Below are 22,593 nucleotides of genomic sequence, written 5' to 3'. Positions count from 1 at the left end.
CGTAAAAGACGTGAATAAAAAGAAAGAATTACGTTACAGTTTAATATAAACCGGAACTCGTACTATTAAAAGTACTTGAAAAGTAGCTCCAAAGAAATTTCACTTTACTCGGAATACCGTTTATTATTGCCAAGCGAATTTGATACGCACGTGCGCGTGTTCAAGTTATATTTTCAATTTTATATTTTCTGTCTAAAATATGCGACTTCTTGTTTAGACATTATTAAAGACCATGATAAGTAAGAAATTCCAGTAATTCGTTTCTTGCGCTTCAGGTATCTGAAATTTACTCAGGAATGAATTTACAAAAACAAGGTTTATTTGAAAATAAATATATAAGACGATGGTTAAGATAGTCTATAAAGTGGTCCATTTATTATAAGCAGGAAACTGGAACACTCGAAAGTAGAGTAGTTTCCACAAATTGTTTCTTATATTAGGACGGTAATCTTAAAATATCATACAAAGTACATATATACTTAAACAATATGCAAGATTATTCCAATGACACACTGTATCATGTAACACAAGAAAAAAACTCTGAAACATTCTACATTCTGTATGAAGGGGAAAAAAATCAACCATAAAATAAAGAATTGTTTCTAATTTCTATTAATAATCACATAGTGCCAATGTATAATGAATTACGTAGAAAATGATTGTCAAATATATAATAATATTCCGTGGAATAATCTTAATCTAAATGAACAATCTTACCTAATTAACTAGAAATCGTAGAGATCCTATTGAAACTAGCGAAAGAAAGGGAAACTGCAGAAATTTTCATAAAAAATATATTATTAAATTGCCATTATAAGTACGAATAAGTTCCATATAATTAAGAAGCACACGTAGATTTTTAATATGTAACAAACGTTTAGTCACGCTCCATACTATGGGTGAAAAATCGCTCTTCACGTGTAGCATTTTTCAAAATAATTTATTCACCAATATGAACAAGTAGATCGTGTAGCAGGTTGTCGATGACGATACGAGCGCAGATCTTACGACACATTCGCAGGGATTAGATCCAGTTTCAATGACATATAGAGTTCGTTAAATAGGCAGAAAATGCTTTATGTATATGCATTTATAATATCTGTGTCCGACTCCTTAAATTAACGAATTTCTTAAACAAGCAAACGCGCTCTGGTCGTCGCGCGTTCGCGCCACATAATTTCATTCTAGAGCTTAGTAAAAAATATTCTTCGCTTTCCTAGACAATTTGCAATTAGATCGGTCTTACACGTGTTTCTTTAAAAGTCGTCCTTAAGGCTCAATGATCACGGAACACGGGAAGCCTCGCTGTACCATTGACTACCGTACCAAGCCATCCTTATAATCCTCATAAACTCTTCAAGGCAAGAACAATTCTTCTTAATATAGTGTAACGCATAACTCACCTTCCCATTGATTGGTTGTATAAAACTCTTTGTCTTTCGAAGACTTTCGAAGATTTGTAATAGAAAAGTTAATATCCATTATAACGACAATTATTACGGAGCAACGAATAAAAATTATTGAATTTTATTTTCAAAATCGACGCTCCATTGTTCTAACGCTGTTTTAACGAGCTGCCAGGTACATTTTCGATTCAATGGGTGCGTTAATTATCAGAGTAGCAAATTTTGGGGCAGTGGAAACTCAAAATTTGTACATCAACGAGAATTGAATTCTGTAAAGATTATAGTTTGGTGTAATGTCATGTCGCAAAAAGAAATCGGGTCGTATTCTTTTTTTCTTTTTTTTTTAAGACTTGCACTTGCTCCTCCATTGTAGGTTTTTTTAAAAGTCTGAAATAAGAATTTAAAAATATATAATAAAGAAAGTTATACAGCTCTTAAATGGGAAAGTGACTTATCGATCATTCTTTATATGTTCAAGCATAGTGCTGAAGAATTTGATTCATTGCGAACATGTATAACAGTATCGCGTTTATTAACTCTCACAACGATAAGATTTCGATTTTGAACGAAATAACATGGTCGTAATAGCCATAACAGCTTCGTTATTTAAGATCGATATTAGTCTCGCTTAAATGCAACGAGTTATAAAATGTTTCATAACGTAATTATAAGGACATTTATCAACGTACAAAGATAGATACCTATTTAAAAATATTTTCGGGAATATTTGAGATGAATCGAATAATTGTAAAACAATGGCGGCCACCTGTGTCCCGCGTAAAGTAATCCTGGAAACTCTACAAATGTTACTGCACGAATTCGAATTATTTTCAAATAGACTGCACGATACAGATCGATCATTTTGTATCACACGAAAATAGATAGTATTGTCGAAGCACGAGTCTTATCGAAGAAGATTGATAGTCAGAATTCGTATGTCATAGGAATACATCGAGGTATCGTTTCTGATGTTAAGATTATCGATATCCGGAAAAGGACGAGAACGCCACCAGAGTAAAATATCTATTCAAAGCGTGTGTGCCTACTTTCACGAATTCGTGGTGCAAAAACAGGTTGAACCGCTAAACGTTAAGGTACGTATCCAACGATATATTATATTATACGTTATTAAAATCGCTGTAGTGCAAATAAGTTCGATAAAGTAAAGAAATCAATTGCCATCTTCTTGAGTAACATGTTCCCGATACGAAGAAACGCAAACTATTGATACAACGCTGATAAGCTTGTCACCGTAAAAAGATCAGTCAACACAGAAATCCTGTACGTTCTTTAAACGACGAAAAAGAAAAAAGAGAAACAAAAGAAAAGAAAAGTCACGTGTTAAAAATTAACAAGATTTCTCCACACATTTCTAAAAATCAGTCCGTAAAAAAAAGGAGATAAACAAAAATAATCACTAAAGGAAAAAAAGAATCACAAATTAGCTTTTCTGTTCTCAACAGGGCATATCGTGCAACTTATTAAATCACGAGGAAACATCAAGTTGCGAGTTCAATTCCAACAACGTCCAATGTCCTACACAACTTTGTGCACGCAAGGAAACATCCAAAAGACACAAATTGTTCGAATCGTTGTATCATATCGATCGATATCCGCGAAGCCAACTCATTTTCCACGACTGACTTGACTTTTTTTTTACTTTTTTATTTCGTTTTAATAGACGTTCGATTACGTAGACGACATCGCATAGCCCTGATTAATAGCAATACGCAATGGAAAGTGATAGTTTGTAGCATAGGGCGAAACACCGGCATCGTGGATCGACGCGTCAGCATGTTACGCAGAGAAGAGGCAGAAATCGATGTAAACTCGAGATGCCCAACTCTAAGACAGAAGTTTGTCTTCCGGAATGGTCGGGCTGGTAGCTGTTGGCGCCGAACGTAACGATTCCGTGTCTCGGAGCATCTCATTGAAGCTTTGCATTGAGCTGGATCTTGAAGGCACGACTTTCGTCTGAAACATAACGTACGATATTAACTATCTTCGGCGTCCGTTTTCAAAAGCTACAAAACAGCTATCCCAAAATCTCTTTTGGCCCTGTTCTATTAAGTTGTTACATACGAACAGCCTTTCTTTCACTAACCTCTGTCATCCGATCCGCATTTGTTCTTCGTTCTCGCATTTTCATTCGCTCTTTCATCAATGCAAAATTCCACACACAATACCGTTCATCCTTACACGCATTCGCGTACTATGTTTTCTTTCTTTCGTTTAACGCAAATCAGAGTTAACGTTATTCATAAAATACGTCATCGTGGTCCTATTAAATTAAACAATTTTCAACTAACTAAGAATAGCCACTCTAAAAATAAAACATTTCGAAGCCTAAGAGGATCACGATACACAAGTTGGAAAGGACAAGTTGAATATACGTAAATTAAAACGAAGAATGAAATCTCACACAGCGAAATTATTCACGATTCGCCTAATAAGCCTAAAAGCGTAATCCTAGTATCCAAAGACGAAACGAATCGTATGAGTCAAGTTATTCGCATTATTTCATTCTCCTTCGTAATATGCTCAAATTACGTATAAATCCAATATAGGACACGTGTTATTTTATTATTAGGATCTTTAAGAATTATTAACGCGTACGATCTTTTACGTAGAATAAAAATCCAAGAGATTCATGAGAATGTAACATTTACAGGGGACTCTAATAACGTATCTTAATTAACATCGGGTCTTGGCTATCTTCTTCCGACCATCGTGGACACGTTAAGGAAACTAAGAAGGTCACGACCCACAGTTTGACAAGCCAGGCTTTACAAGTTTTGTGTTATCATTTTTTAAACGAAACTTGGTGGAACCACGTGTCGCTGTCTACAGATAAAACGACAAAAAAGATCTTGCCAAGATTAGGAAGCGCTGGAAATTCGCATAAAAATCAACGATCTAGAAATGGGCCGAAAGAACGCGACAGGGTCAAAGGAAGCTCCTCTAAAAGGCTAAAAGAAAACGGAAAATTGTTTCAATCGTCGGTAACAACCTTCATGTTCTCGTATGCAGATCCAACTCGTTCCTCCAAGGAACGGAAGCTGTCGGAGTTACGCATCTGGCCGAGCTTCATGGATAATCCACTTCCGAAGCCGCCAAGAATGCTGGTCGTCTTCTCAGCCGTGGTCTTGAACACAGACTCTGTCTTCTGGAATCTGTGGAAGGAGGAAAATGATAAATATTCATTTTACGCGGAACTTGTTCTGTCCAGGCAAGGTCGCGTTGTCCGTGGTCACAGATGCTTTTGCACGGGACTTGGATAATGACTCAAGCTCGATGTATATGTCATGCATTTTACTTTCACACACACGGCAAACTCCGCAATCTCGTAACTACACATTTACATCGCATTATTCACAAGCATTCCGTGCTCGTCGTTAGATTGTCATTATTATAAAAGCTTATGCTTCTCTGTTATCGTTACTTCTACGCAAGCGGCTAACAGAAGACGCTGTTTCGTGGCAACCCGAGGTCGATACACCGACTTTCTATCTTGGACACTAATTAGCTTAGCGGTGCGTGCCTTTCTATTTTTTTATCTGATTATTTCTCGAGTCTTTGTACATATTTCGTTTCGTCTACATTAGAGCAATTAGAACAACCTGAAGCGTTGTGAATTTTGCGCGAGTGGCGTGACAACGTGCAAGGGAACATCGTGGCAAGAGGAAGTTATGTCTAATACGTATAAATCGCGTTAATATCGTGATCCAAAATTTCTCTCGGACACAACCCTCAAATGGTGCGGTGCGATCAGGTCTCTCGCAAACGTTAACGTATGCCGTTCCACGTTCAGCACGTTATACTTCTCGCTGATTGCTTTTGGTACTCTTGTAATGCAGAACGAGGAATGTAATGGAGGATTACAGGAGCCACAGGTTTTACTCATCTTACGGAGGAACGATTTTGAAATTCGAGATATCGATCAATTTCATCTTAGTACTTTCTCTTTCATCGTTTAATTTTCCTATTGAAATATGTGGCAACAACTGTTTACCACTTTCTCGGACGTTTTAGAAATATCGATCGTCATTACGTTATATCGTTGATTTGTTACGAAACTACGTTTATCAGCTGTTTCTAAAAAGCTCGCATCTTTGGGTTTAACAAGATCTTCATCTGAGTTATGTAATCACGTAATTTTGTGCGATATAATGTAAGCACGTTTTCCCTGTGTGTTCCTTAATTGTTAACGGAACTATTTCTCAATCAATTATCTACTTATTGCTCGTTTATCGACGATCTGACTCGCGCTACACCAGTTGAGAATTCTAAGAAAGAAGGAAGAAGAAAAGAAAAGAAAGGAAAGAAGTAAAGAAGCTTATTTTAGTTGAAGACGATTACGGTTAACAGTCGATGGAAGAAATGTTGGATCTGAAAGGATAACACGATTGCTTGTGTACTTACAAAGTGTTCTCGGTGACCGCCTTGCTGAACTGACCGAGTTTCTCGCCGACGTTCTGATAACTGAATGAGAACCCAACCAAAAGTCAAAGAAAAGTGTTCTACATGTCTGAAGAGCAGAAGTAGCAGAAAATAAACGAAAGAGGTACGGAGGGCTGGCAGCCGTCACCTTACGCGCAATTAAAAAATCAACTTTGATTACAAGTGTGCGGATATCCATGTTGTCCGGATAAAGTCGAGAAAGTAGAATAAAATTTGTTCGTCTGACGTGTGACGTTTCGTTTTTTGAGAAAATGAAATTCGGAAGACCAATTTTTAACTAAACACGTTTGCAACTCCATTTTCTCAACAACCAAGTCTGCCATAGAAAAATTTCATTTTACGTTCCTGACTTATTTTTCCATGTTTATTTACTCCTATTAATTACTAGCTCGTGCCCAGTTGGTAATCAGCCGAGTTCGCGTTAATCGATTAAACAAACAGCGAAATTCAATTTTATCGGATACGGAAGCTCGTATGAGAAAATTTAATTCTATTCTTTTCCTATTATTTCGAATTTGTTTGCTCTCATAGAATTAACATCGTTATCGACTGTACTACGATTACATACTGGCACTCCCTTAGTATTCTAGTATAGTTCTATCGTACCAAACTATGAAACTTCATCGCGATAATGTCAAAATCCAGAATCGAAACCGCCCCGTTTCTTCCAATACGTTTGAAACCCCTCAGATACAATGACAATTCTGTCTATCCGCACACATCTAACTGTAAGTCGTTGATGCACGTGTGACTGTACAAAAACTTGCGTATTATGCATGCGTTTCGTCTATCGCGGTATCTGTACAGGTGATTTAAAAACCTGTCGAACGAAATAATAAAACGGGATCTCTTAACAACGGACATCTATTTAAATTGCGCGACAATTGGGAATGCTTTACGAAGAGACAAACGAACCGTTCATTTGCCAAATTCGATCAACATCACGAAACAAAAATTAACAGAGAAAATTGACGAAGTTATAAAGATAGTTTGGCGGTGAAATCTCAAAAATTTCGTAGGGTAAAGTTGAAGTAAAGTGATCATTTTGGCCCGTGAACGGCACGAATAGACGTATCGATTCCAATAAGGACGAAGTTACAGCAACCTCGATGTCTTTCTAGTAGCGACAAGCTTTCATAGCTCTAGCTCGAACCGCACAAATTGTTCGCGTGTGGCATTCGTAACTGTGCTTGAAGTCTCAGGCATCAGCAGCATGCGGTAAAACGAAATTAACCTGTTAACAGAACAGCTATGGTATAATTAAACCGTAACTGCTAGGTAAATTGGAAATTATACATTGGCTCTCTTCGACAGAATTTTCAATTACCCTAACAAAAAGTTGAATCCTTTGTACTCTATCGGCGCTGTCACAGTAGCGTTCATTGATATAGTATTAAAAAGTTTCGCTTTGTTTAACGATAAAAAAAAAAAAAAAAACGGGAAAGAGAAGTAGGTCGCTGGGTAAATACGTTCAAAGATATTCATAATATTTTTCTTGCGAGAACGAAGCTTTCGGTTTTAAAAAGGAAGTTTCACTTTGTTCGATTTTCACAGGTAAACGCATAGAAGAGGAAGACTAGAAGGTTGCTATGCAAAAAAAGAATACATAGACATTTATAATATTTTTCTCTCGAAACAGCAGCTTTTCGTCTCAAAGAACTTCATTGAAAAAGTACGCTGAATTAATCGTACCGTAAAAATTGTCAGACTACAAAGGAAAAATGATAAGCGTAAAGAAAGCGACGAAGACTATTATATAAATCAATTCACAGACGTTTATAGTGTTTCCTTCTTTTCTTTTGAAAATGAAGCTTTTGATTTCAAAGAGTCACGAAGCATATTGACTCAATATCCACGGAAGCACAACCATAATGTAATTCGTACGAAGGAAATAGAGAATTTTCTAGCTAAATAATTCATCCGTCGTGAATATTCTTTCATTCGATCATCGAGAGATAAATGACTAGCTGCTCGATTAACAGGTCGGAGCAAGTATTTCATTTAGCGAAATTAAATAACATAATCGAGTATCAATTAAATACGTAACGATGAAATGGTTGAATAGATCATGCTGCTGACAAGCCTGCGCGTGACAGCGCTGGCAAAAACCCAGCCAGAGACTTCGTTCGTGCAAAATGAGGGTGAAAGATAAAGAAAGAAGTACGTGCTTCTGCAGGACTGAATAAAAACGTACACTTGACTCTCCTTAACGTTTTTCAAGCCCTGATTCATGTCGTCGGTGATCTCTTTCCAAACGCTGATGCCCAGCTTCCTCTTCAGCTCTTGAGAGACTCTGATCTTGTTCGCCAACACGTGCCTTAGGGTTTGAATCTCCTCTTCCACCTACGACACGCGGCTTCTTCAGCTTCTTCGCGAAATAGTTAATCGTTCATGCTCGAATTTCTCTTTTGCGCTGAGACTTTTCGGTAATTAAGCGTAAAAAATCCGAAAAAACACCAGATCACTATGTCGAATATATGTATTATTTGCAGTTTATAAAGGGAATTGCGTTATGTAAATATTAATTCGCCATAATCGATAGAAGTGACATTTTTATTCGTAAAATTATTGTATTTAATAATTACAAAAACGATTGCGTTTATTAATAATTGTTTTTCCAATGAGCAAGGGAATTAGAGAATCAACGCAAATGTTCTCCAATGAGATATACTAAATAGTAGTAAAGCCATAGTTGTGTGGAGGATGCCTAAAGGGTTGAATAAAAATATAGCTGCAATTTTTTACAAATTTACATAACCATCGTGGTTCGATAGCGTGATCTTTTTATTTGAGATACAAATGCGTATATTTATGTTATAATTAATAATTTTCCAAAATCCATCTTCTATCTTTAAAAACGTCTTTGAAAAAGTACAACTAGTTGAAGAATAAGGAGCTTGAGTATGTATAGGATAAAACTGTCTTCTCGGAAATAATTGGAATGGATCTTGTAGCCAGTGAATTTCTTGCTGGTCATATTTCACAATTCTAGCTATTTCAGTGCTGTAGACGGAATGAAAAAGCGTGGCGAGTACGTACCTTGGCCAGTTCCGCGCTCCATTCCTCCTTTTGACGATTCTGTTCTTCCAGAGAGAGTCCTTGCAGCTCGTTCACTACGTTATCTGACGTTGGCGAGATATAATCGGCCGAGTGAAGAGTCGCGTCTTCTCCTGAAACCCCCAAAAAGCATTAGAAGAAACAGTTTCGTTGCACGAACGTTAAAAAGAATACATAAGATATTCAAAATACGCGTAGATTCCATAATGGTAAACGGGTGGAACAATGAACACCAAAACCATTTAAACAATTATTTAATTAATTCTGACCGAAGTCAGCTCTGTACGGTAGAATATAAACTTAGGACGATTGCGAAATTTCGATCGTCTAAATAAAATTGTACATGCTATATACGCAACTGGACAAGTCCAAAAGACAAGTCGTATCAGTATCGTTCGTATTCGATTTAATTTATTCGATTTAATTCATTGCTCGATTTTATTACGAATAATCGGTCCAAATCGAGGAATCGGTCAACGTGATCAGACTCACGGATATCATAAAAATAGGACGTAAAAAGTTACGCAAGTGTCCGACCGCCGCAATCGAAGGCGAATGGATCATTGCCATTTTATCGATCGTGTTACGATTAGTCATAGCCTCTCGAATCGCAGATGCTGGTCTCTTCTTACATAGAGAGTTAGTTACGTTTTTACTACGTTAGCTGTTTCAGTAGTCTGTTTACGTTAGTTATAACTTTTCATGAAATCATTGTGTGAGGTTTTTACGTTTTCTAATATTGGTACGTTTAGAATCTAGCTTTTCCTGGCACAACTGTATCTAATCTTGCGTATCTATCGATAATGCTTCGACAGAATGAGGATAAAGCGAAAGAAAAACGTTTAAAGAAGCTCGTATTATATTTAAACAGGAAGTTAATATAAAATAAGAATGTATAAAATACGCGCCACTAACGATAGCAAGAGCTATATGTGCACGGATTTCCGGTTTACGTAAACGATTGCGCCAAATTAAAAATGTTCAATTAACGAAAAGGAAATCCGGAAATTCCGCGCAATAACATCGTGAAACTCTGCATTTTCACGTGAGATATAATTCACGCTGGGTGAAAGTAATAAAACGCCCGTGAAAATCCGTGAAATCGGTGGATAAAGTAGTTTTTCTACGTTTGCACTGATAGCACAACGATTCACGACGATAGTAATTTTACCGTCTCTAATCTATGATTTATATGATTTTTCAACGATTGTAAAATGATGCGAAACTGAGATAATTATAAATTGACACGTGCTCTTTCTTGCAGCAAAAGGTCATAGTCTTCTTTACAAGACAGATAACTAAATAAAAACATGTATAAGGTGAAGTTGCTATTTGCGGCAATAACGAAAAAACAAGACCTCGCGGTCATTAATAATGATTTGTAATATAAAGAAAGATTCGCAGTCAGTTATAAAATTTATTTTGAAAAGTTGCTGATTTTTATTTTACATTTCGGCCTGTGTCTTTGATGGTAGTAGCGATCGTGAACTATGTACGTAAGTGTTAATCTCTGTGATAATTAGTCACCGAGAAAGACAAACTTCATGTAAAGCGTGCAAAATTTGTGGCAACAATTTTTACGATTCTTTGAAAACCAATAAAACGTCTCTCTGCTGATACAAAAGAAGCGGTTTCAAAGTTATTTCGATGTCTGAATTTTAGGCTGCGAAGATAAGAAACGGATTAGATAAGCGGCTCGTCTTGTTATATATAAACACACGATTTTTCTACGAGACACGGAGCCTGACGTTAAGGGATTAGTATTCAAGAGGCAGCGCTTATTTATACGATGAGACGCGTTAAGTGTAGCAAACAAGCAAGTAGCTTCGAAAATGTCGATAATATCGGAAATTATCTTCAGAAGAATCGAATATTTACGAACGCGTCATAGATTTCAGGACATATTTTTCGATTAAAGGTTCAGAAATATATCATCAGCCGAATCGGTGAATTTCTTACATAAAATTACAAATTTCATCGTATAAATTTCACGTCAACTCTATTTAAAAATAGTTCTTGGTACTATTAATGTTTTCCTAACCATACGTAGATAGAAATAAAAAATAGATTCATCGACTATCGAAATAATATCTTCGAAAGCTTAAAATACAATCGACCTACGAGTACGCGTTGCGTTTCGTCGCAAATCTTCATTGATACAGCATTCACAACATACAAATATAAATTTACGGCCGAAAAGATACAAGCTCGACATCACTTCGTTGTTCCAATGTTTTTTTTACGACGGAACAAGTACACGAGGGAAATTTATCGCGACAGTAATATCCTTTGCCTCTAAATAAAATACAAAAGTAGTTTCTTGTCATTACCAAAATGGTAGCGTAACGTTACCCTGGTGTACCGTTGCCCATCGATATTCCGTGGAAGCAATACCACGAAACGTTGATATAGTTCTCACTTTCATATCTTGCAACATCGTTCTACTTTTTATGGCCGTTTATATATGCATCTACCGGTTCCAATTCACAATTCGCGCAAGAGCGATAAATATCCCCGTGAAACAAGAGCTTGGAGCCGGCCCCGAAAAAATATTTTACTTCGAACTTCAATCGGACGTCTAAAACACGCATAAGCTATAAATCTGCAACGAATACGTGTATTTAAGGCAATACTTTGATCCAGCTGGGAATTTTCAACGCAAGCGCATCGCGTGACCGCCATCTATCTAAACACGATCTAAACGAGCTCGATCTCGACCGTAAATAACGCAATTATGTACAACACTCGTAAATTTATAGGGCGCCGGATCTCATAATCGAAACACACATATCCAACGAGGCGATGTGATCGACGTATCGATCGATCTGATCCTGAGCCTGCTGTTGTTAAAAGCAACGATAAATAATAACGAACTGTGAGTTTTACCGAATACGAGGAACAAAACGTTCGAGAGAAGAGCCGGTACACGATACGATATTATTTACTTCGCTTCGGAATAATTTATACGTCGGACTGTACCATTCTCGTGAATTATATGCTGCACCTTTTACCAACTCGAGGAACTTCTTGTAATTTTGGCTGTTGCTGATCTTGGCCAGATACGGTTTCGAGAAGTCTTGGAATATCACTCGAACTGATTTCCTCTTTTTCTTTCCGCGACCAGTGGCGCCGTCCTCGCCGTCAGGCGTCAAAAACTGCGTCTCCACCGATAGATTCGCATCGTCCACCACGATCTCGTCTATATCACCGTTCGAGTCCCGCCAGCAATGGACAACAATTTCGTCCGCATCGTCGCTCAGCTCGTCTATGTCGTCGAAGCTGGGAGTTGCAGTTAAATTCGAATAATAAACGTCTTCCTCGTACTCCAGCGACTCGAACTCGTGTTCGTTTTCACTCGGGCAATCCTGTTCACCGTGGTCCGTACACACTCTCGATCTCGTACTTTGTTTCGAAGAACCTCGGCGATCTTCGACTTTAGCCTGGTCCTGTTTAACGTCCGGCATATCGGTTTTCATGTCAACGGAGTTACTCGTTCTTTTTTCTTCTCGAGGTATCGAAGTGAATATTTAATTATCGTTCGATTCGTTCATTTGCTTATCTGTTTATTTATTCAATTTCGATCGAACACGTTAGACTAGTTGTCAGCAAGGTTCGTAGAATAAACGGACGAATGAAACGCGAAACAGCCACTTTTGATCAGTTCGTTCGACCGAGATTTAACGTTGCAAATAGAAAACTCCCACGACATTGCGAAATTGTCAAACGTTTTTATATCTAATTATCCTCTGCATCGGAGATCGTTGATAAAATGCTTGTCATGTCGAATGAAACGTCCTCTTACTGGATATCGCGTCTTTGTTCCTTCGCTACCGGTAAAACGAGTTCCTTCTAAAAACTGTTTACCGTAATCGCGCCAGTCCCGCTAATAAAACCATTCGCACAACTTATCCGTAGATCACACCACAGCGATCATCCCCGTAACGACCTATGAATTAAACTAAAGCTTTTCGTCGGAAGCGCTGGTCTCACTTTCGCGAACAGCACGGTGACCAGTCACGCGTCTCGCGCGTAAACAATTTCGATTGAAGTTAGGTGTCGTACACATAGAAAATTCCCGCGAGAAAACTTCACCTCTTAAATCCAGAGTTTTCCATTCGAGTAACGACTAACGACAATTCGCTAAAATCTTTTTGCCAACGATCCGAACGACCACGTGCGTCGATCGCCGCGTGCAGACGACGATCACAGCTGGCACGATCACGCTTCGTTTTCCCGACGCGAACAGATCGCGAGTTTCGAATTTGGCCAACCACGGCGCTAGTATCACCCGGCCACGTATCCACGAAGGAAAGAAATCGCGGCCAGTTATTTACCTGTTCCTCTTTCGAGAAGGTGAAAGAGGAAGGGACCTAAGGTCCCCACCATTTTCTACTTGTTAGTCCCTCCGTCTTTCCTTGCAACTGATGTTGTCTCGTCTGGCGAAATAAAATCTTTCTCGTTCATCAATTTCCATTTCTACTTCGAATTGGTAACGATAATCGTCCTAAACTTGCCATTTAAATATTTAACGGACGTTCATGATACATAATCCTCTTTCAAGCTCGCCATATGCGACGCGGAATATGTCCAGAGTCAACGATTAAACAGCAATAACGCTCGCTTTTATGTTCATTGACCTGTTTCTAGGTATTTCGCGCACCAGGAGAAGATGACTTTTGTTACGAATTCGATAAATCGATTGGATTATTTTCCTTTCACCGACTTTACGTCGTGCAACATCGCGTAAGTGAATACGAATTCGACTGGCATCGAAAGGTAAAAGGACGGTGTCCGTTAGTCTATAGGATAAAATAATTTTTGTATTTTTAGCGCGTGATAGTGCGCATACACGCTTTTCAAGGATCTTGATCGAGGATAAAAAAGATGGATTGGGGATAAAGGAAAAAAATACGCGCCTATTCCTACCAAGGATCTCGTTGGATGAGGATGACGGAACGGAATCTTCAACGGTTCGATGACCCTGCTCGGATATTGAATTTCCTCTTGCGGTACATAAAAATACGGATGAAAAGTGGCGTTAAAAGGAACTACCGGTTTGAGAGAGCTTTTTGGTTATATAAAATTTTTATAATACCGATAGCATCGATAGCGAGTGAAAGTCAATTACGCTTATATAACTACTTTTTTTTTACTATAAAAAATGCTCTCAAAGGTATTAATTTTAGATCCTGTAGGAAACGTTCGTGTTAGATTAAAATGTAAAATTTCAATATAGAGTTATTTTCGTTTAGAGCTTATAGAGTTCAGTACTGAGTAGGTTGCACGCGGTAAAAATGTGCAATGTAACAGAAGAGACAGAATCAGTTCTAAAGTAGCGTTAATTTAGTGCTGGAAAAATAACACAATAATCTCCCATCGTAGACAGAAAGTATTTCACCGGAATTCTTACAATAAATTTTCCAATTCATTTTCAATTAAATTCCATTTTAAAACCAGATGCCACCGTCAGTGAAGAATTGGGAGCATCAAATTGCAACACGACATTCTATCCACCGACAATTTGTTAAAAATTCATATACCTAAAAAGCTATCAACCTTCTTATAAAATAACAAACGGAGTAAAAAGAAATGATTAATTCTCAATAAACATGAAATATGTTGAATTATATAAATATAATAGCGTTTAAAGGTCTTTAACACGGTAGCTATAAAAACAGAACAAAGAACAAATAGGAAGCGTGACAAATAGGGATATAACACGTATTTTCAATACCGAGAACTCAGAACGAAGTTTGATAGGACGAGATCTACGTGGAACCGGTTCATCCGCTTCTTTCGTTTCGATGTAGTTCTAAACGTGACCCTCCCTCGGTAACAGGAACCTCAAGGTTAACGGCTGGTTGTCGTAATAATGCACGGATGAAGTGACCGATCGTTTGGAAATATTAAAAATTCCATTGCCGTTCTACAATCGTGTAATTATTATTTCGCTACAGATATCGAACCGCGATAGGTGTCGAACGAATCCTGCTTTCCATTCCTGCAAACGTGATTTATCGAAGTGGGTCGCAGAGTAGATTCGATATAGTGACCCAAGTCCTGCTTTTGTATAATTGTGTTTAGTATAAAATAGTGGATGCAGTAAACCTTAACGATCAAAGACAGCTTACGCCTATCTTTCGATATTTTAATATTATGAAAAAGAAAAATGACTAGATCAATATGTACATGTTTATGGGCATGTTTTTCTACTGATGTTAAACAAATATTTATTTTATATTCGGAAAGGAATAGCTTTCTCGTAATACAAAATATATATCCCCTGTATATTCGTAAAAAATATTAGTTTCTTAATGTGGGATATAATATTGCATGTATATTTATATATTAAAAGAAGAATTGAATCCCTTTCTAACATCGTATGAACGTGTGTTCGATATTTTGCGCTAGCAGGGTAGTTGCAAAGCTAAACTTATTTTTATCTTAATAACGAGGAGCGTCTCCTGTTCTCCAGCGGAACGTTTCCTTATTTCACTATCGAAATGCAGAAGGTAGAACGAATACTTGGGATTTTTCGCGAAGCAACGAATCAGTTCGAGGACCTTACGTGCCTTCAAGTCGACCGAAACACGCGATGTCGGAATTACGGTGGGCAGGCCCGACGTTAGTTCAAGTAAAGATCGATAAAACTGCCGTGTTAAGTATTCGCGATACTAACAGCTTGCCGTCGAAGTCAAAGTGGCAAGTGAACTTTCTCAGCGGTCTGAAGTTACGCTTTATAAGTTTCGCTTTGGCCGGTATCGATGCTGCGACCATCTTTTAATAAATTGCTCGCCGAGCGAATTTCGCTCAACCGGCCTTCAGACAATTCAGCTTACGTGAAAGCGGAATGAAAAAGAAAGACAAAAAGATAAAAGATGAAAGTGGAATCCAAGGTGTAATTTGCGCCGATGAGTACGCTTTCTAAGCGAGAATATCTTTTGACATATTAGCTATTGAATCGAAAACGCGGGAATTCGGGCGGCTAGAGAATTGTGGTCTTATTAAGAGAAACGGGATCTTTTTTAGAAACGTGAAATTAATTCTACCTCGTTAGAAAATCGAGAATATTCTCGCAACTAGCCAATCGACCGCGATGAAGATTTTGCCATTTATTAAACATTGTAAAAAGTACTAAAGTACTTTGGATATTTTATATATTCTACAATATTTATATTATGTGCATTATATTACATGCTGTGTATTTTTATCACTTTAAATATGCTCACAAATGCATGAAAATCCGCTGCTTAGTGATGAAAGTATCAATGCTGGTTGCAGAAATTCTCTTCGATAACATTTAATGTGAGGAAATTAGTTCAATTATTATTCCTACATATTTAAATGACAGGTAAAGTTTTTTAAACTTCTCCTATGAGATGTAATGTATATGTACGTTTTTTAGATGAACAATGTGCTGTAATTTATGCATTACACGCGCCAGATGGCACGTTGCATGGGCAAGCAATAACAGCAATATTATATTAGCACGACAGAGGAACGGCTATTGAATGTGCAAGGGAAAAGCGGACAAAAAGTGAGATATTAAACGGGACGAGTGCTGTACACTTAAACTCGTTGTCGGCAGAACGTTTTGCCTTTAATTAATTTTCAGTGTGATTGAAGACGGCATCGTGGCTTTGATTTTCTCTCGTTTTCATATTCGAGGAGCAGATTTTTCTACGCTATTCATTCAATCATTAATATTTTGAGAGAAAATAAAGTAAAGTATCTTGATGAATTTTAATATCGCGTTAAATACAGGAAATAAAGTTAAGACCTTATTGATGATCATAATATGAGTGAAGTATGTATATCGCGTATGTATTCTATGCTGGATCACATATTGTTCTAGAACATTGAATCTCTTAAGAATGAGAATACTTTCAATGTTTGGTTATTACCATTGAAAATCCTTGATAAGTTTGATAAACGAGAATATTTTTTTAACACTATGTTGTACTATATATAGAAGCAATTAATTGAGCGTCTGTCTCTAACTAAGAAATATAAAACGATATATATTATATAGTCTCGAAAACCGCGTTGCTACTTCAGCTATTTGGAATTTTTGTTTTACGGTCTACGGATCACAGACATATTTGCGCATCCACGTGAAACCGAATCTGAATTCTACTCTTTGACTTAGAAACACGAAGTCGAGAGAATATCATGAGTTCACTTCGTATGGCAACTGAAAATCGACGACAATACTTCTACTTGCTACCATTGCATATCGAATTGACACCAAAGTAAATGTTGTTAATAAAAAATTAGATATCCGCGTGAATCTTAATACGCAAAATTAAATTAATTTTAATCTTGCGATAACAACATCTAATCGATCTCTTTCTGCCATTTTTCTCATAATGAATTCATGGTGGAGGATACAAAAACCGACAATCAACTGCTAAACAAGTGTATGCAAGCATAAAGATGAAATCGTTTAAAGTACACGTTACAATGGAGCACGTAATCGAGAAACCTTCAAACTATAGTTACCTTCTAAATTTGCCACTGAAATTCTAAACGGCAATTATTTCTAACAAAGGTTTCAGTAACGTTCATGACTAAAACAATTACACTGGAATGTAGATTACGAATCTGTGAATGTTGACTTTCACTTCTACTTTTTATGCAGCTGCACAGGAATGAAGAATGAAAAAAAAGACAATATTTTCTTTATAAGAGTAAACGTTAGATTCAGCTAAAATCAAATTCTTATTTCTCTGTTATATTAGAGAAACTCTATGTTAACTTCTCTTATTTCCATTAACACGTTGAGAGTCTTTTATCCCACTAAAAATTTCTTTTGGATTCAAATTAAAACAATGAGATTGAGATATAAGAAATTGTAGGACCGTAGGAAAATTAATAACAAAGACGAAGTATAAAAATCTTAAATCTTATTATTAAAATAATAATTATTATTTTACGTATTGTAAAATCAAATGCAAGAGAGTCTTCGATATTTTCCAGTGAGTTTTCCTTTCTATATATCTAAGAATAAAAATATATATATTTCTATATATATCTTAAGTAACTTGTTTTGATTTAACAAAAATGTAACATTGTAAAAGTACAAGTACAATGCAATTTTACCACATTATTAAATTCGAATTGTGGCAAAAAATAACTACGTCGCAATAAGCAAAAAATAATCCAACAGTATAGATAATATTTCGTAGTGTTTTATAAGGTGAAAGAGTAATGGTTGATAAAAGCACCGAGCATAACAAGTTCACTTACAATCAATCAGATTATGCAATAGATCAATGTTTGTACATAACCAATTATCTTCCTTACGATTTCAAGAACAAGTATGCATACAGTAGGAAATTTATGTTGTTTCACGAAGCGTATATGAGAAGCAATAGACAAGAAATAAAAGTTATTTATATCAAAAAATGGAGTCATAAATAGGACGCAGGAATACAATCTTGTTTCTTTATGAATTTAAAGATAAAAATTGAAATATAACAATAATTCAGATATATTTCAAACTTTTTAATTGAATCGTTTATTTTACGTTAACTAATTAATTACGAAGCTAATACAATAAAGTAATAAAATATGTAAGTACATATATTGATAGTTGTAATTTTCAGAATTAAACAAGCGTTTATACAGCGAGAAGAATAATGAAATAATTTCGTAGACTTCTTGTCAAATATCTGTCTGTGTTTTTAAAAACAACGAAACAATGAAATATTCTCTCTCTCCTACATCATTTTGCTTTAGTAACAGAATTAAAAAAAAAAAAAAAAACAAAATTAGTCTCTGTGTTAATAAAATATGCTAGCAAGTCAATATATTTTCACAAGTTCGTCTTTTAGAACTGTTCCATTGCTTCTGACATGTCGTATATTTTTCGGGCCAAAGTATACAATGACGTATCGGAGACTTGGTTCAAAGTAAAATAATCAACAATTTGTTTATTTTACAGAAAGATACGAATTGTGAGGTTGACGTACATAGAAAATTGATCGTGTGTATTTTGAAATTTCTAACAATAGAAGGAACACCAAGCCTACGAAAATACGAAGTTACTAGTACAACTGCTGCATGAAAATAACCACACAGAATTTGCTTTCACGCATTGTGTGAAACAGTGAAAGCAATAATATGACGGAAGAGCAGTCGTCGAAACGTCGATAAACCAAAAATCGTGTATTGTTCGACAAGAATCGCGTTCGAATAGAATTTCAGCGAGAAACAAAATCGATCTGACCTTCTCCACAGAAGGGTGAAACAGGAATAACTGTACAAAGCATTTTTTGGCGTGGCGGTATTACATTGCAACCAGAACGACCGCGCGACGCGATTTCCGCGAACACGACACTACAGCGGCCTCAGCTTTTGCAACTTTCTCTTTGCGATTCTGTTCATTGGAGAATCAACGAATAAGAGCACTGGTTTCTACAGAATATTACAAAAAAAAAAAAAAAAAAAAAGGATCTAGGACTAAGTTTATAGTATTCGCGGAAAACCGTAAAAAATGTACGCTTCTCTCTCGAATTAACATACGCAAAACATTAATTCTTTCTGTGAAAAATACAAAGCCCTTAATATCTTAATCCGAAGATTAATTCTTTTTAGCAAAAATACAAAAATTCGTTTCTACGTTTCTACGAAATTTTCGATACAACTTCCTCTCGTTTCGATACCAATTATCGCATTCCTAATGATATGAATATTACACTACGAATTAATATTATCAGCGAAGTTTCAATCTCATTATCGAGATACAAAAATCATATTTCGCTAATTCTTGACGTGAAAACTAGTCGATCCCAAGTATCAAAATAATGTTTAAATTTTTTAACAAATTTTAAACTACGACGAATATTCATGTGAATAGAACTATCCTTTATCCTTCATATGCTTTATCCTTTGGATCACTACGAGCCAACTGACGATATTGACAATAAAATGTTCGTGAGTAACCGGCGGAAAGGTTCACCGTTACTCTTCCGATTGGTTCGCGGAAAAAAAGGCGAGCGTTTCGCGTAAATCAGTCGTCGCGATACTTCCGCTCATAGTCGGTTTACGCGCGGTAAACGGGAAATATTTGCACTGAAAATAACGGAGCCGTTTATGACAAACAGTAAGGGAAAGTATGCGCGAAACTTGGCCGTTAAACCATGAAAGATAAAACACTACGTGTGGGCCTTTTTAATGTTTCGCGTAGGCCGCGAAAATAAGCTCGGTTGGAATCTAGAATCTCGAAAGGAGCGAGGAATAATTCTGCTCGATGGATTCTTCGTCTTTTAGATCGTGCGTTGCACAGCTCATAGATCTTTGATGGGATTAAGAATGAATGGTCAAGAACGTGGAACGAAATGGATTCGCGGTAGGTACGAAATGAGTTCCTCGTATTGCAAGTAGTTTCTGCTATTCTTGATATGTTCGGTGTTTCGATTAATGATATATTTTTTGATGTAGTATTATTTTTGTGAAAGATTCAATTATATATATATAATATCCGAATTGATTATTTAAAAGAATAAAATTTCTATTGTGGGTATAGTGGTTATAGAGAAAAAAAAGTCATTGGATATGTTTTACAACGAAGCGTTTCTTCTTATCAAGTAATATACTTTTAATGAAAAATATTTTTTGTGATACTTTTGCAATGTTTGCAACATTTATGGCATTCCTAGTATTTTCAGCATTTTTTATAACCTCTACGCCTATAATTCTACTGCGTTCAGTACTTTATGGTCTTTGGCATCCCTAACACAATTCGCTGATATTACGTAATGTTTCTATTAATAGGGTTGACTAAAATAGCACATCTATTTTATTTTATGAATCGCAAAAATATTGTTTCGATAATTTAACAAATTTTGCAACTTTTATACCATCAATACTATAATCTAAGAGATTTTTGGTAACATGTATCCTAAAAATATGAGATACGATAGGACAAAGATAACGTGTATGATGTACTTTGTATTTTATCAAAACATTTCACAAGAAAACAGGTACTCCAATTTTACGTGGAAATCGAACCCAAGCCTAAATTACAAAATATATATTCCAATTTTTCAAATTCGTTCAAATAATATAAAATATCCTTCAAAATTAGTAAAGTAAGGAAAGGAACCTACCTATTTATACCGAAACCTAGTTACTATTTTCAGAGTTACAAAAATACGAAAATGATTTTTAACTCAACCTAATTAATTGAATCAACCTTAACCAATTCCATAATCGCAAGAATAATAAAGAAATAAGAGTCGTATAAGACGTGTAATTTTCATATTTTTCCAACAAAGATTGATTAAGTACGAACAGTAATGATACGTGTAACCATTAAAAACAGTGTATATGTGTAGCACGTCAGGGCGATAATAATTTTCGCGATAAGAAGTTAACAGCGACGAAGATATTACTACATGAGAGCTACGCGATATAGTTAGCGACATTTACCTATCATCGCTAAAATATCATTATCTTTCTAGCCACTTACGGCTACGTAATTATTACGAACAAAATACAACTCCTAACCGCGTACTCATGTTTCATTCACGAACCAAAACGTGCACCATCTGTTAACAATGTTGATAACGAAACTAAATAAGCAAAAAGATAAGAATATTCAATATTCCAAGAACAATAAAGCGTTTAACATATTTCAATTTTTCATTGTTCCCAACGCGTATTAAGTAACAGCGCATTTACATAAAAAACGGAAAAATGACGAATAATGTACGTATAAGTAAATGCTGCTCTCTCATCTCGTTAAAGACCACCTTAAACAAAGGCTGGACAAATTCTAATCACGTTAGCGTAATTAACAAGCGCCGCGAGACGAGAGTAACACAAACCGGTATATATATAACGTGTCATGTATTTGTCCGCGTAATTGGAGAGGTTAGGGCAACAATTGTTCGAACGGTGTATGTTCTGACTTCCTTAAACACGTCATTAACTTTCAACGATAAAATCGTAAATGTCGTACAAATAAAAATAATGTTACATGAAATATAATATTCAATATGTTAAACATAACATTCACGGTGTTGCATAAAATATAATATTCAGTGTAAAAATCTCAAAGTACTTTCGACAATTATGTGATGCAGAATGGCAAGTGATATTTTTCTCGATATCGGACGATTATCGTGTTAGATCGATCGCGCGTCATTCAGTGAGATAAATGGAGCGATTTTAAAGGCTACGCGAAATGTGAGCGATTCGAAAAAAAGTCAGCATAGGTTAGAACGCGTTAGCCAGAAATATCGTGCAATTTATATTCTACATACATGAAATTATATTTCTTGTAAAACTGCTCTTTGAAAGAGAAGAATGTTTGAAGTGGACAGCGTGTCACGCCGAAAATATGGAATGCGTTGTTGCAGAGGAAAATAAGAAACGTAAGTCGGGAAAAAGTGGCGTCAGTGATCTCACCTGTTGGTACGTTGCTCATTTTGTCGAATCGATGCGCTTACGTGGATGTTCCCTCTCGCTCGCACACGGATCCACCACTCGCGGTTAATCAACGAAACAATAATACGGACACGTTTTTCCGCGAGAACTTTCGAAATGTGGATACTGTGACGTGTTCACTGCTACCGAACCGAGATCGATTCTTTCCGAATAGCTTCTGAGGAACGGCACCGCGGCCATATTGAAAACAGTCGGCGAGTGGCGGCGCCAAGCG

General features: G+C 36.4%; 1 protein-coding gene across 4 annotated transcripts; it reads right to left on the bottom strand.

Annotated features, from left to right (window-relative positions):
• Positions 1–347: 347 nt before the first annotated feature.
• Positions 348–22,568, bottom strand: LOC100644898 (tumor protein D54). 4 transcript variants are annotated; one of them, XM_012312760.3, is made up of 6 exons: positions 22,341–22,568; positions 8,907–9,037; positions 8,062–8,210; positions 5,829–5,888; positions 4,417–4,579; positions 348–3,380 (listed from the first exon to the last, which is right to left on the bottom strand). In XM_012312760.3, the coding sequence occupies exons 1-6, from the start codon at positions 22,357–22,359 to the stop codon at positions 3,252–3,254; spliced, it is 651 nt and encodes a 216-aa protein (XP_012168150.1). In that variant the 5' UTR covers positions 22,360–22,568; the 3' UTR covers positions 348–3,251. The 4 variants fall into 4 exon arrangements, with proteins under 4 accessions (XP_012168150.1, XP_003398428.1, XP_020720847.1 ...); XM_003398380.4 differs by lacking the exon at positions 22,341–22,568 and adding an exon at positions 11,929–13,140; XM_020865188.2 differs by lacking the exon at positions 22,341–22,568 and adding an exon at positions 11,277–11,517.
• Positions 22,569–22,593: the final 25 nt, after the last annotated feature.

This window comes from Bombus terrestris, chromosome 10, assembly GCF_910591885.1.
Source record: "Bombus terrestris chromosome 10, iyBomTerr1.2, whole genome shotgun sequence".
Classification (NCBI taxonomy): Eukaryota; Metazoa; Arthropoda; class Insecta; order Hymenoptera; family Apidae; genus Bombus; species Bombus terrestris.
Note: the sequence above shows the minus strand (reverse complement) of the source record. Positions and strands in the feature narration are given on the sequence as shown.

Bases quoted from the DNA above. Each gene is read 5' to 3' on its own strand.
- LOC100644898 (XM_003398380.4), bottom strand. From the start codon at position 12,400: ATGAAAACCGATATGCCGGACGTTAAACAGGACCAGGCTAAAGTCGAA. The intron at 5,889-8,061 runs GTACGTTTTTAT...GTTCTCATTCAG, and splicing joins AACGTTAAGGAGAGTCAAGT to TTATCAGAACGTCGGCGAGA. The intron at 4,580-5,828 runs GTAAGTACACAA...CTCCTTCCACAG, and splicing joins GCGGTCACCGAGAACACTTT to ATTCCAGAAGACAGAGTCTG.